The sequence below is a fragment of the Cetorhinus maximus genome, chromosome 21 (assembly GCF_964194155.1).
Source record: "Cetorhinus maximus chromosome 21, sCetMax3.hap1.1, whole genome shotgun sequence".
In the NCBI taxonomy this organism is placed as follows: domain Eukaryota; kingdom Metazoa; phylum Chordata; class Chondrichthyes; order Lamniformes; family Cetorhinidae; genus Cetorhinus; species Cetorhinus maximus.
In genome coordinates this window covers 44,297,755-44,310,735 of record NC_135899.1, presented here as the reverse complement: position 1 = coordinate 44,310,735, position 12,981 = coordinate 44,297,755, and the positions used below count along the sequence as shown (strand labels likewise).

Sequence of the window (12,981 nt, the reverse complement as noted above, 5' to 3'; positions counted from 1 at the left end):
TCTTAAACCCCATAGCAGACAGCCTTGATCTACACTCAGTTCATTCCTATGTGTGAAATCTCCTGCAATTTCTCATCATCACACTCTTGAGGCCAACCATTCATGACATAATTGAGCACCTTACTAAACATTCTTGTGAGCTTCTTCACTAATTTCTTTCACTTTTGTGTATGTAAAGTAGTTCACAAGTAACTCAGTGACTAAGAAGCTGTAGTGAATTGTACATTTGCTCTTCAAAGGAAATTTTGAAAGTACATCACGTTAGAATGATTTGCCAACTTGCAAGCTTTAAAATCGTACTGATAGGCCATCAAAATCAACACCCCACCCTCCCTTAAAACTGTGCTGGTAGGGATGGTACCCCCTTTCTTTGAACTAAATATGATGGTAAGGGCTTGGTGGTTGTTGTGTTCTATTGTTCAATGTTTGATTGTATGTATCTGTTGGCTGCTCACTATATGCTGTGTGCAGTCAGTCAAGCCCATGGGTGTGGTTACAAAAACTGGTACCAGGCAGAAGATTGAGGCTGCAGACATTTTGAAGCATTTGTATAAAAACTCAGGTTCACACATAGAAACTGATGAGGTGTCATCTCTCCATCTCTCCCGGGTACAAAACACAATAGTGGTCAGTTAACAAAATGAAGTGTTACTGGCATTTCCTATCCCCTCGCATGCACAACAGAACTGTCAATGAAATACAAACTCAATCACGGAGTCCTGTAACCAGGGAAACCACAGCAACAAGCTAAACAGCATTACATCAGGATTAACCTAGCTCAAGATTCCCTAAGGACTGTGGCTTTACATCTAACAGAAAGATCATATCAAAAAGAAGAGATTAAGGACTTTTAGAATGACCAGAAGTAGAATCCATCACAACTTTTAAAAGAAAGAGGATAAATATTAAAATACTCTAGAAAATCAAAGATATGATGAAACGGACGGGTGAATAAGAAGGAAAGACTTGCATTTATATAGCACCTTCTATAATCCCCAAATGTCCCATAGTGTTGGTTCGCAGTCAACGAAGTACTTCTGAAGTATCATCACTGTTCTAATGTAAGGAGCAAATGAACAGCTCAAAGAGCCAGCACAAATATGATGGACTGAATGGCCTCTCATTTTTCTAAACATTTATAATTCTGTGATATTAGGGGGCAGAAACTGGTCTGGGCCTGAATTGGGCAATGTATATCATTGTGTTATATCCTGACCCCATTTGAACCTTCAAAAGCAGCCTGTCTATTTGATAAGGATAATATCAGTCTGCATCTCACTGGATAGAGGAGACCAGGAGGTTGGAGGTGGGGAGTTGGCAGGAGTGGAGGGCAATTTCATGCCAGTGGTGGGCCTTGGGAGTGCCCTCCTGCTCCACATCAAACATAAAAAGAAATATCATTTTGGTGGGGGAAAGAATCATGCGAGAGGAGATGTGGTAAATCAAAGGGAAACAACAAGGTACTAGAGCAGGGTAGAGGGGTAGAGATTTGGGTCATGATAACCAGAGTGTGGCAGGAAGGGGCAGAGTGTACAAACCTAAGAGTGCACCAGCAGGTTAAGGCCAGAGGTTGCAAAAATGGTAAAAAGACAAAATCTAAGGCTCTGTATCTGAATGCACACAGCATTTGTAACAAATGGATTAATTGTTAGCACAGATTGAAATAAATATGTATGACCTGATAGCCATCGCAGAAACATGGTTGAAGGGTGACCAGGGCTGGGATCTAAATATTGAAGGGTATTTGACAGCTCGAAAGGATAAGAAGTGGTGGTGGATAGCTCTGCTAATAAAGAATGACATTAGTACAGTAGTGAAAGATGACCTTAGCTCGAAAGAGCAAGATGAGGAATCAATGTTTGGGTAGAGATAAGAAATAGTAAAGGTAAGAGGTCACTTGTGGGAGTAGTTATACTGTAGGACAGAGTATATAGGAAGAAATAAATGGGGCATGTAAGAAAACTACCACAATAATCATGGGTGACTTTAATATTATTTAATATTAACATATTAACATGGATAAAAGATTGGTAGGAAGCAGAGTGAGTAGGAAAAATGGGGTTTTTTGGGGTTGACAAGCTGTAACTAATGGAGTGCTATGGAAATCAGTGTTGGGGCAGGAAAAATAGAAAAGCAGTATACTATCTAAATGGAGAGAGATTGCAAAACTCTGTGGTACAGAGGGATCTGGGTGTCCTGGTACAAAATGTTAGTTTGCAGGTACAGCAACATTTAGGAAGGCAAATGGAATGTTGATGTTTATTGCAAAGGGAAAGGAATATAAAAGTAGAGTAGCAGCTGTACAGGGCCTTGGTGAGATCACATCTAAAGTACTGTGTATAATTTTGGTCTCCTTATTGAAAACTGATTCTAATTGCATTAGAAGCAGTACAGAGAAGGTTCACTCAACTCATTCCTGGGATGAGGGGATTATCTTATGAGGAAAGGTTGAGCAGTTTGGGCATATACCCATTGGAATTTAGAAGAATGAGAGGTGATCTTATTGAAGCATATAAGATCCTGAAAGGACTAGATAGAGTGGATGCAGGGACGTTTCCACTTGTGAGGAGACTAGAACTAGAGCACACAGCTTAAGAATAAGAGGTCTCCCTATTAAGGTGGAGATGAGGAGAAATGTTTTCTCTCAGAGGGTCGTTAATCGGTAGCGTTTTCTTCCCCTGAAAGCAGTGGAGGCTCGATCATTAGATTTATTCAAGGCTGAGTTAGAAAGATTTTTACTAAAGAGGCAAGTCGAGGGTTATTGAAGACTGACAGGGAAGTGGAGTTGAGACCACAACCAGATCATCTAAGATCTTATCGAATGGTGGAGCAGGTTTGAAGGGCCGAATGGCCTATTCCTGCTCCTAAATCCTATATGTCCTATGATGGCGGGCACTCACTAGGCCGCATCCACACCTGGAAAAACAGACCAGAGCAGGCCTAAAGCATTAGGATAGCCAAATTTCCCCGAGTGCTCCTAAGTTGTTAGATCCCTCATTAACATATGCAAAACTCCTAATGCCTGTTTTGTATGGCCATCACAGATGGCTGAAAGATGACTCGCTCCAATATCAGGTCAGACTTTCAAATGGTCTTGGGGCCCAGGACATCAGTCTACAAAATCTGTACCTCATTGAGCCAGTGTTGTGGCCTGTAAAACAGGGACCATGGGGTCCATTTTCTACCCTGAAATCAAGAGTTATAGTCTATTTTTGCCACAATGAATTGGAGTGCTAGGAACTTTGCTAATGAAAATGGAGAATGAGGCAACTGGTTGTCTGTTGGAAGTTGATTGAAGTTCATGCCTTCAGCTTTTGTTCCCATTGCTGACCCAGAATAAAATCCAGGGAGCATTCATCATAACTTGTGCTGATGGACTTTCAGCACTTTGACCAGGAAACTGTGGGTGTGAGCTGCTATTGGACAATAGTCTGCGTTCCTATAGTGCCTTCATAATAAACCATCGCAACATGTTTCATAGGAAAATACACAAATGAGAATTTACCAAGACAAAGAAAGAGACATTAGGAACAGGTGACTAAAGGATCGGTTTTAAAGATAGGCTTCAAGCAGCATCTTAAAGGAGGGAGAGCAAGGTGGAGAGGTTTAGGGAGGCAATTCCAGAGCTTAGGGCCTGAGCAGCTGAAGGCACAGCTACCAGTAGTGGAATGAGGGAAGAGGAGGATTCACAAGAGGTGAGAATTAGAGAATTGTGGAGGTCTTTGAGTAATATAGGACTGGAAAAGGTTACAGAGATAGCGAGGAGTGAGACCATGGAGAGATTTTAACACGATGGAGAATTTTATAATCAGGGAGTTGTTGGACTAGGAGTCAGCGTAGGTCAGCACGCACAGGGGTGATGTGAACGAGACTTGATTTGTCTTTGGTCACTCAATGAGATGCATGTTTCTCCAATATTTCAGACTGGTCTTCCCCCGGGGGCTGCCACAGGACTTCACGTTTCTCGCAACATTGCTGCTGAAAAAGAAGAAACTGAAGCAGAACTGGCACATGATAAAAATCACCGACCAGCAGGGCCTGACTCAGGTAATGTAAAGATAGCACAGTTCAGCCATGTCAATCCTGTGTTCTGTTCACTGAGACAAACCCATCAGTGCTGGACTGGAATTCAATTTGGATAAACTAAATTGAGCATTAACTGTTGTTAAGTTCACTCGACTCATTCCTGGGATGAGGGGCTTACCTGGTGTCAATTTTGACTTTTGGTTGGCTGCCCATTCTGTTGGTGAAAAGGCTCCCTGAGATCTTGAGGCCTCAGTCTCATTTAACTTCAGTGGGTGATCTGCAGGGGGTCACTGATTGAGACCTGAAGACAGTGCCATGGTGACTGCCAGCAAGGTGGGTGAATTATGGGGGTGGGAGGGCAATGATCGGGGAGGTTGTGGGCCTCAGGGTGACAGTGGCCCAGCCCCAGAGGATTTCCTAAAAATAATTTGACAGCTGCCTTTAGCGGGCCTCTTTCCTTCTATCTCCTGTAGAAACAGTCACATGATGCACGTGCAGGTTCTGACCAGGGTCAAGATAAAATGGCAAGTCCTCCCCTGTGACCTGGCCAATATTCATCCCTCAGCCAACACCTCAAAACAGATTGTCAGTTATCTTCATGTTGCAGTTTGTGGGATCTTGCTGTGTCCAAATTGGCTGCCACATTTCCTACAGTGACTACACGTCAAAAGTACTTCATTGACTGTAACTCACTTTGGGACATAGTAAAATTGTGAAAGATGCAATAGAAATGCAATTCATTTCTTTGTCTTGAAAAGAGGAGGTTCCTATTTCACTTTAAGGGGCTTTTAGGGTGTGGAGAGAAGGAGCCTGTCAGTTAAGTCACCCTGACTCAAACATTAACAGCTGGAATTCCACATTAAGTTCTCCCATCTCCTGCCATTCTGACCTTGCTTAAACCCATTTCTCCAGGCTGCCAATGTACTGCCAAGTGATGACTGGACATGGGAGAATCCCACTGTGATTTTACCCAATAGATCAAAATCATGTCTTTTCTTTTACTGTGGGTGATGTTTAGATCCTCGTGTCTGATGTTCTTTCTCTGTTTTATTCAGTTTTCAGTCCGTATCGATGGAAGGGACAAAGCAGTGGAGTACAAGGCCAAAGGTCGTTTCCATGACTATGTGACCTGGGTGTTCAGCAGCGAAGGGGTGGCTGCCCTTTTCGATCTTCGGTGGCATAAGCTGGTGGTCAGCGTGCAGGCGAATGTGGCCTCCCTCTACATCGACTGCCAGCTAATTGAGATCAAATCAGTGGAAGAGAGAGCTGACATTAATATCGAGGGTCAGACAGTCATGGGCAGGCTGGCCGAGAACAACAAGCCAGCTGAGGTTTGTGCCATCGCTGTACCACAACCCACAGTGTATACCGTGTCCTCTGTTGCTCCCATGGCAACACTGTTAACTGGGGTGCGGTGAGGGGGAGCAGTCACCTCGGGGGTCCAGCAATACCATGGTGATAATGACAGGGAATTTGTCAGATGATGCCGCTCCCTCAGTTGTTGTATATTATTTTCTGATGTTGGCACATAGGTGACCTGACGGAAACAGGAGCATCCCCTCACTTCCAGGAGGAAATGCCAAAATGGGGGAAGAAGGCGGATTAGCTTGGGTGGGATAGGCAGTGGGAGACAATAAGAATGTAGCAGCAGGAGGAGGCCATTCAGTCCTTCAAGCCTGTTTTGCCATGCAATTCAGTCATAGCTGATGTGCACCTCAACTCCATTCACCCACCTTGGTTCCATAATCTTTAATTCTGTTATCTAATAAAAATCTATCAATCTCAGCTTTGAATTTTTCAATTAACTCCCGGACTCAACAGCATTTTGGGGGAGTGGGTACCAGTTTTCCAATACCCTTAGCTTCCTGATATCACCCCTGAATAACCTAGCTCTAACTACAACGGTATGTCCCCATGTTCCTGACCCTCTCACCAGAGGCATTAGCTTCCCAGGATCAAATCCTTTAATGATCCGAAACACCTCTGTCAGATCACCCCTTAATCTCTCTGCTCAAACAGTCGCCAAAGTTACACCAGAGAGTTGACATAACTCATTTCAAACATGTCAACCCCACTGTAAAGGTAATACCCCTAAAGTCTAGGGCAGGCTGCTGAGTGAGAGAGACTCCTTGTGACCTGAGTGCATCTAGAACTAGCCACAGTCTCAGGGGAAGAGAGAAGAATGACTTAAATCTAAGGATTCTTTTTTGGAACAGTCTTAGCCTTTGCCCCAAGCCTCAATGAGTTGAAAGGGTTGACTGATTGCTGGAGTTTGTTCCTTCATGATTCCTGAAAGACTTCTGGATGTAGACATGACTTTGCAGAGGAATCTTCAAGTTGGTGATTTTCAAAAGCAATTCCTGAGGCTCTTCCAATGGTTGAAGGGAACAGTATACTTCCTTCTCTGATAGGAATGAGGCCCTACAATTATCTAGGAAGAAGGGAATGAGGAGGCGACACATTAACCCCATGTACCAAGACTCACGCAGGCTTCTGATTGGTGTCCAAAGATTTATGTGAGAAAGGTGATGTGTATAGACATTGGATAAGGATATGGTCACATGGTCATGCTTTTTGGTGATTCCTTTCAGGGTAGAAGAGGTTGCCGAACTCCATCATCTAGAGCAATAAAAATGAGGACTTGTGTGATGCGGCACCTCTGGTGCCCCTGTCAACACCCTACCTCCACCTACCTCCACCTACCTCCACCAACCTCCACCTACATCTTATACCAACATCAGTCATCAGCTTCAGGCGAGGACAATTGGAAGACAGAAGGGCAGACCATGCCGTACAGTTCTAGCCTTCACCCACCATCCCTACACTCAAGGGCTGATAGTTACACTGACTGAACAAATCCAGCTGATGTTGGTCAATCACATGGAAAGGTCTGAGCTCACCTCTTCTAATTTTATTGTCCCATCTTTCTGCACAGGTTGACCTACAACAGATGATTCTGTTCTGTGACCCTCTCATGGCGGAGAAGGTGACGTGTTGTGAGATCCCAGGTGTCAAGGTAAGTGATAGATTCTTAGCAACTTCCTAATGCCACCAGAAACCCGCCACCGATCTGTGGTCCTGATGCCAGTCCTGGAACCCAGAAATCACCTACCGTTGAAATGTCCAATGGTTTCTGTAAGGTCAGAAATGGTCATCAGCTGCTCCCTCATCTCTGGACTTAGATCTCATGGCCAAGAGAAAAAGATAGCCCAGTGAGTTGTCCAGTTGGATTGAGCACTGATGTCCAAATCAGTCAATCTATCTATTCAGTGAGCGAATGTTCACCAATGTACCCTCAGGCGATGTTGAGAGCAGATAGTATTTTTGCTTTAAATGCAAAGAAGATAGATTGACAAATGCGAGAATACCAAATTTCAAACTATCACAAAAGTTTATGCTACGGGAGGAAAGAGTGCTGATTTGTTGACAAGTCGACTCTGGTTGGCCAAGGCACTGCCATGTAGAAAACAGCAGGGAACTTTGGCAACACCTCAACCAAACAGAGTCAACTTGCCGACCAATGAGTACCTTTTTCTCCTGTAGTATAAATTGTTGCGATGGTTTGAAATTTGGCATTCTTGCATTTGTCCTGATGAGCGCAAGACATAAAGCTTTAACAACATGTCTCTCTTTTCATCAATACTCATGATATTTCTTTCAGAACATAACATTTTGGGATACAGAATATGAGTAATTAGAGACACATTGTGGTGAGTGCAGCATGAATTGGGAGGAACAACTGACTTTACATCTATTGCATTCAAACCTTTCCACCACTAGGGCTTCCCTCACCTTGTGTCTGGGTCTGTTGTAGACTAATCAATAGAGATTGATTACTAGGTGGTTAGTCAACAAATACTTTACCATTGGATCCTGTGATGATCAGGATGGTAGAAGGTGGACTTTGGTCTTTGTTCACCCAGTAATTTCAAGTTTTTATCTATTCAATATCTCTCTTCCTACGTTCTCCTTCACATAGTGGTATAATAGTGTGAAGATTTCAGTGTCTCATTTCGTGATTCGCTCCCACATCAATATCACACTTTTTGATTCACTCAAATTTCACACTCAACAAATGACGAGTCAGTGATGAAGAACACAACAAAAATAACTCCAAATCTTTCAGCCACAACCAGTCAGAACTCAGCACAAGAAAAAAAAACTTCATATGTGAGTACTATGTGAAAACAAGAAAAACTACAAAAATATTTTCACTTGCTGATATCAAGTGATCAGTGCTTGTAATAAACAGCTCCCTGAGACCTGGGGCTTGTGCATCAAGTACTCTCAACATAATATAGCGAATTCCTGACCCACCATGGACAATGCTAAACAAGGCTTAAGTATAGCTACAAAGGTTTGGGACATATTCATCATGTTACACTGTCACACCATCACATCATTACACTGTTAGACTGTCACACTGTAACACCATCACACCGTCACACTGCTGCGCTGTCAAACTGTCACATTGTAGCACCATCACACTATTACACTGTTGCATTATCTCATTGTTACACTGTAATACCATCACACTGTTACACTGTCACACTATTGCACTGTAACAATTCACACTGTCACACCATCACATCATTACACCACACTGTCACGCTGTAACACCGTCACACCGTTACACTTGCACTGTAACACCATTGCATGGTTACACTGTCACACCTTAACACCATCACACTGTCATACTGTAATACCATCACACTGTTATACTGCCGCACTGTCATACCATCATACCGTCGCACTATCACACCATCACATTGTTATACTGTTACACTATTGTATTGTTACACTGTAATACCATCATACTGCTACACTATCACACTATTGCACTGTAACAATCATACTGTCACACCATCACAGCATTACACTATCACACTGTTGCACTGTCACACTGTCACAACATCACATTGTTACACCGTCACATTGTTACACTGTAATACCATCACATTGTTACACTATCACGCTATTGCACTGAAACAATGCCATCACAACATTACACTGTCACACTGTTGCACATTCACACTATCATACCGTAACACCATCACACTGTCACACGAACACCATCACACCGTCACACTGTAACACCATCACACTGTCACACTAACACCATCACACTGTCACACCGTCGCACTGTCACACTTTTGTAGTGTCACACTGTATCACTATCACACTGTCACACTTTTGTACTGTCACACTGTATCACTATCATACTGTCATATTGTTGCACTGTCGCACTACTCTCACACCATTAGGTGTTCAGATTTCCTTGTCACACTTAAAACAAATCTAAGAGAATAGTAAGGGAGCCAGTCATTTCCATCACAGCTTCCTGAACAGTAGAATCTATTTACTAATTAATATCAGGGCTGTTTACATGGGCCTGAAGGCAGCACAATGATAACATGTTGTGGCTTGAGAGGAAGTAACACACAAATGCACTTTTGCCAATGGCGTCCTGCTTAGTGTAACATACGTTAAGCATTCCTTGCGTATGAGACTATTTGATCTGTAAATGATTGCCGTTTTGCAGCACTTGTGACTTGTGGCCTTGAGCCACTCGGAAATGGATTGAAATTGCTCTTTGTTTGTGACCATTGCATCCTCCAGACTGGGTAGAGTTCAGTTAATCAGTTCAGGCTAGATTCTGACTGAGAATGGATGTCCCAATCTCTGATGTCACCTGGCCCCTTCAAACTTACTGCATCCATTGAAAGTATTATGAAGCAATCACAGATTTTAAAACAGTTTCTTTCAACTTTCCCCTGGGAACTACCATCCAATCTGATGGGCTTTCCAGGTGTAAGCAGGCTGGTTAGTTGTGATGTTCTCTACAATTTTGGAACATTCTATCAGAGGGAGACACTATGGTGAACAATTTCTCTTCCCCTCCCTTACTCAGCAATGGGGAATACTTCATTGAAGCAGTGATGCACTGAAGCATTCAGTCCTCCTAATAGTTTATGGGACTTCCCTCGATCTCCAAGTATAAGACATCTCTCATCTCTCTTTAACAATGGAAAGTGCCACAAAGTTATTCCTGGGTTCTCAGGTGGTTCCTGGGTTCTTAGGTGGATCCTGGGTTCTCAGATGGTTCCTGGGTTCTCAGGTGGATCCTGGGTTCTCAGGTGGATCCTGGGTTCTCAGGTGGATCCTGGGTTCTCAGGTGGTTCCTGGGTTCTCAGGTGGATCCTGGGTTCTCAGGTGGTTCCTGGGTTCTCAGGTGGATCCTGGGTTCTCAGGTGGATCCTGGGTTCTCAGGTGGTTCCTGGGTTCTCAGGTGGATCCTGGGTTCTCAGGTGGTTCCTGGGTTCTCAGGTGGATCCTGGGTTCTCAGGTGGTTCCTGGGTTCTCAGGTGGTTACTGGGTTCTCAGGTGGTTAGCTGATCCATGTTTCCCCTACTCGCCACATCCTCCTATTTGTCGCCCATCTAAGTACAATTTCCTGATCTATCTTGTCTCCTCATTATAACCTTGGTCTATCTTATAATGTGACCCTCAGCTAAGATTCCTCAGTTTAAAAGCTGTAAGACAGGGTGGGATCACAGGGCTGAGCAGGTGGGCATCTTAGATGAGGGGAAATTGAATTAATTGTTTTTGCTAGGAATTAAAAATGTTCTTACAGTTGAGTTTTTGCGACTAAATAACTGTGAGTTTCACATCACTGACTATGACTGTCTTCCTCGCAGTGTCCAACCGAGTCACTCATTCCAAAGAGCCGGAGGAATGCTGAGATGAAGAATCCGATTGTAGCCCTACCTCAGATGAGCGGGAAGTTTCACACCAAGTGTTTCTGTGTTGATGAGGACACAAAGACAAAGGTAAGCCAGGCCAATTCATCCGCAATTTTTCCATAAATGCTGCCAGCCGTGTCTAGGGTATTATAGGGAGCATTGCAGCCTGTGTTCCAATCCCCAACCCAGACAGTGTATCGGGGCAGCTTTACTAACAATGCCAACATTTCAACAACTTCAATGTTGCTCACAGCTCATACAATGACTGTCCTTCCTTAGCGGAATTCTCCATTAAACAAAGTTCACCTTAATCTGATCTTTCACATTTAATTGGAGGTAATGTTGACATGACTGGGTAGCAGTGGAGAGAATTTTCCAAGTAGTGGTCTTGTTTTGGCATTTGAGACAAACCCGAATATTGTTTTGAAACTTTTAAGTGAAAATGTAAACTGTTCTTTGTGTGAAAAGTTCTTGAACTCTCTGAGTACAGGTGATATTTAAAGTGTCAGCCCTGGCTGAGTGGTTGCACTCTCATCTCTGCATCATAAGGTTGTGGGTTTGAGCCCCACTCCAAAGCCTCAAGCACAAAATCTAGATTGGCGCTTGAGTGTGGTACTGAAGGAATGCTGCACTGTCAGAGGTGTTGTTTTTCTAATGGATCATTAACCCAAGGTTCTGTCTGCCCTCCCAGATGGGTGCAAAAGATCCCATGACTTGGGGAAGATCAGGGGAGTTGTCCCTGGTGTCGTGGCCACTCAACCAACATCACTAAAACACATTATCTGGCTGTTATCTCATTGCCGTTTGTGGAATCTTGCTGTGCACAAATCGGTTACCATGTTTCCTACATTATAACAGTGACTACTCTTCAAAGGTATTTCATTGACTGTAACAAGTTGTGGGATACCCTGAGGTTGTGGAAATACACAGCTTTCTCACATTCCTTCTTTCCTTTGATTTTTCTTTCTTTACTTTCTTTCTCTCCTTTTCAAACTTTCCTTCCCATGATATGAATGTAAGTTTTTCTTTAATTCTTCCATTAACCAATGATAAAGAGTGAATTGAACTTGCCTGTTGAGAGCTCACCCAATGAACCTGTACCTGAGGCTTCGTGGAAACATGCTGTGAATTGGTGCAGTCACTGTGTGCGTTGACATTGTCAACTCATTTCAGAACAACTTGCTTCCCTGCATGGTGGAGGAAAGTTATTTGTCAGAAAGCGTTTGGACAGAAGCTTGTCTGGACAAACAAAAATCTCATCTTCAGACTGGCGTTTCACAATGGAGGCATTATTCCTCCCACGAATCTCACAGTCGGAATAGAACAAAACAACCTTGTCGATCAACAACTCAGGAGAACACAGATCAAGCCCCAGTGATGTGTCTCTGAACTAAGTCATAGGAGCAAAGTCACAGTCACATAGGACATCATTTGCATCTTTGATAAGAGTCATTCCAGTACTGTGGGAGGGGAGGGCACCTCATTGAAAAGGTTGAAACATGGAGTTGCTGGAAAGAAGAGCTCAGATTTGGGATGTGACAACATGTTCAAGGACATTGGTGAGTCAAGAGAGGTTGGAAATGGAACGGTGGTTTGCAAGGTCAGAGGGGTCAAGGTTGGTTTTTTGAGGAGAGGGCTGATAACAGCAGATTTAAAGGAGAGAGGGACAGCACCTGAGGAGAGAGAAGTCTTTACGATATGGGCTAACATGGGGACCAGGAGGGGAAGTTGGGTGATCAGCAGTTTAGTGGGAATAGGATCGGGGGAGCAGGACAAAATAGCTCAGAAAGCATGAGAGGAGTTGGAGAAACCAGAGAAAGATGTGAGTTCAGAGCTAGGGCAGGGGGAAGCATTAAGAAATGTTTAGCCTGGGTTATGAAAGGGAGGGTAACAACAGAGGCAGCTGATTGGATGGTTTTCATCTAACTGACACAAAAGTCCAAGAGCCCCTTGCAGTTGTTGTTGTTGAAGAGGGTGGAGGAAACAGGGGAGAGGGCTTTAAGACAGCAGGTAGTAATGGAGAAGAGAAGCTATTCTCATTCAAACTAACCATGGCCAGCTAATCATTACTGCCAGTTTTATTTTGGAGTTTGATTTTGAATATTGAATGCTCCCTGACATCCTGTTGCAGGGAGAGGAATAATGCAGAACTCAACTCCGAGCTTGCTTCCCACCAGGTTGTGTACTGTAGTGTGAGACAGATTTTAAACAT

At 43.5% G+C, this 12,981-nt stretch overlaps 1 protein-coding gene across 1 annotated transcript in view; it reads left to right on the top strand.

Moving 5' to 3' along the window:
- Positions 1-12,981, top strand: part of col16a1 (collagen, type XVI, alpha 1) — a 413,938-nt gene that overhangs the window by 136,307 nt on the left and 264,650 nt on the right. The window contains exons 5-8 of the mRNA XM_078566895.1: positions 3,924-4,047; positions 5,082-5,357; positions 6,962-7,042; positions 10,725-10,856. Of these exons, the coding sequence (XP_078423021.1) occupies positions 3,924-4,047; positions 5,082-5,357; positions 6,962-7,042; positions 10,725-10,856 (613 nt within the window). The remainder of the gene's footprint in view (positions 1-3,923; positions 4,048-5,081; positions 5,358-6,961; positions 7,043-10,724; positions 10,857-12,981) is intronic.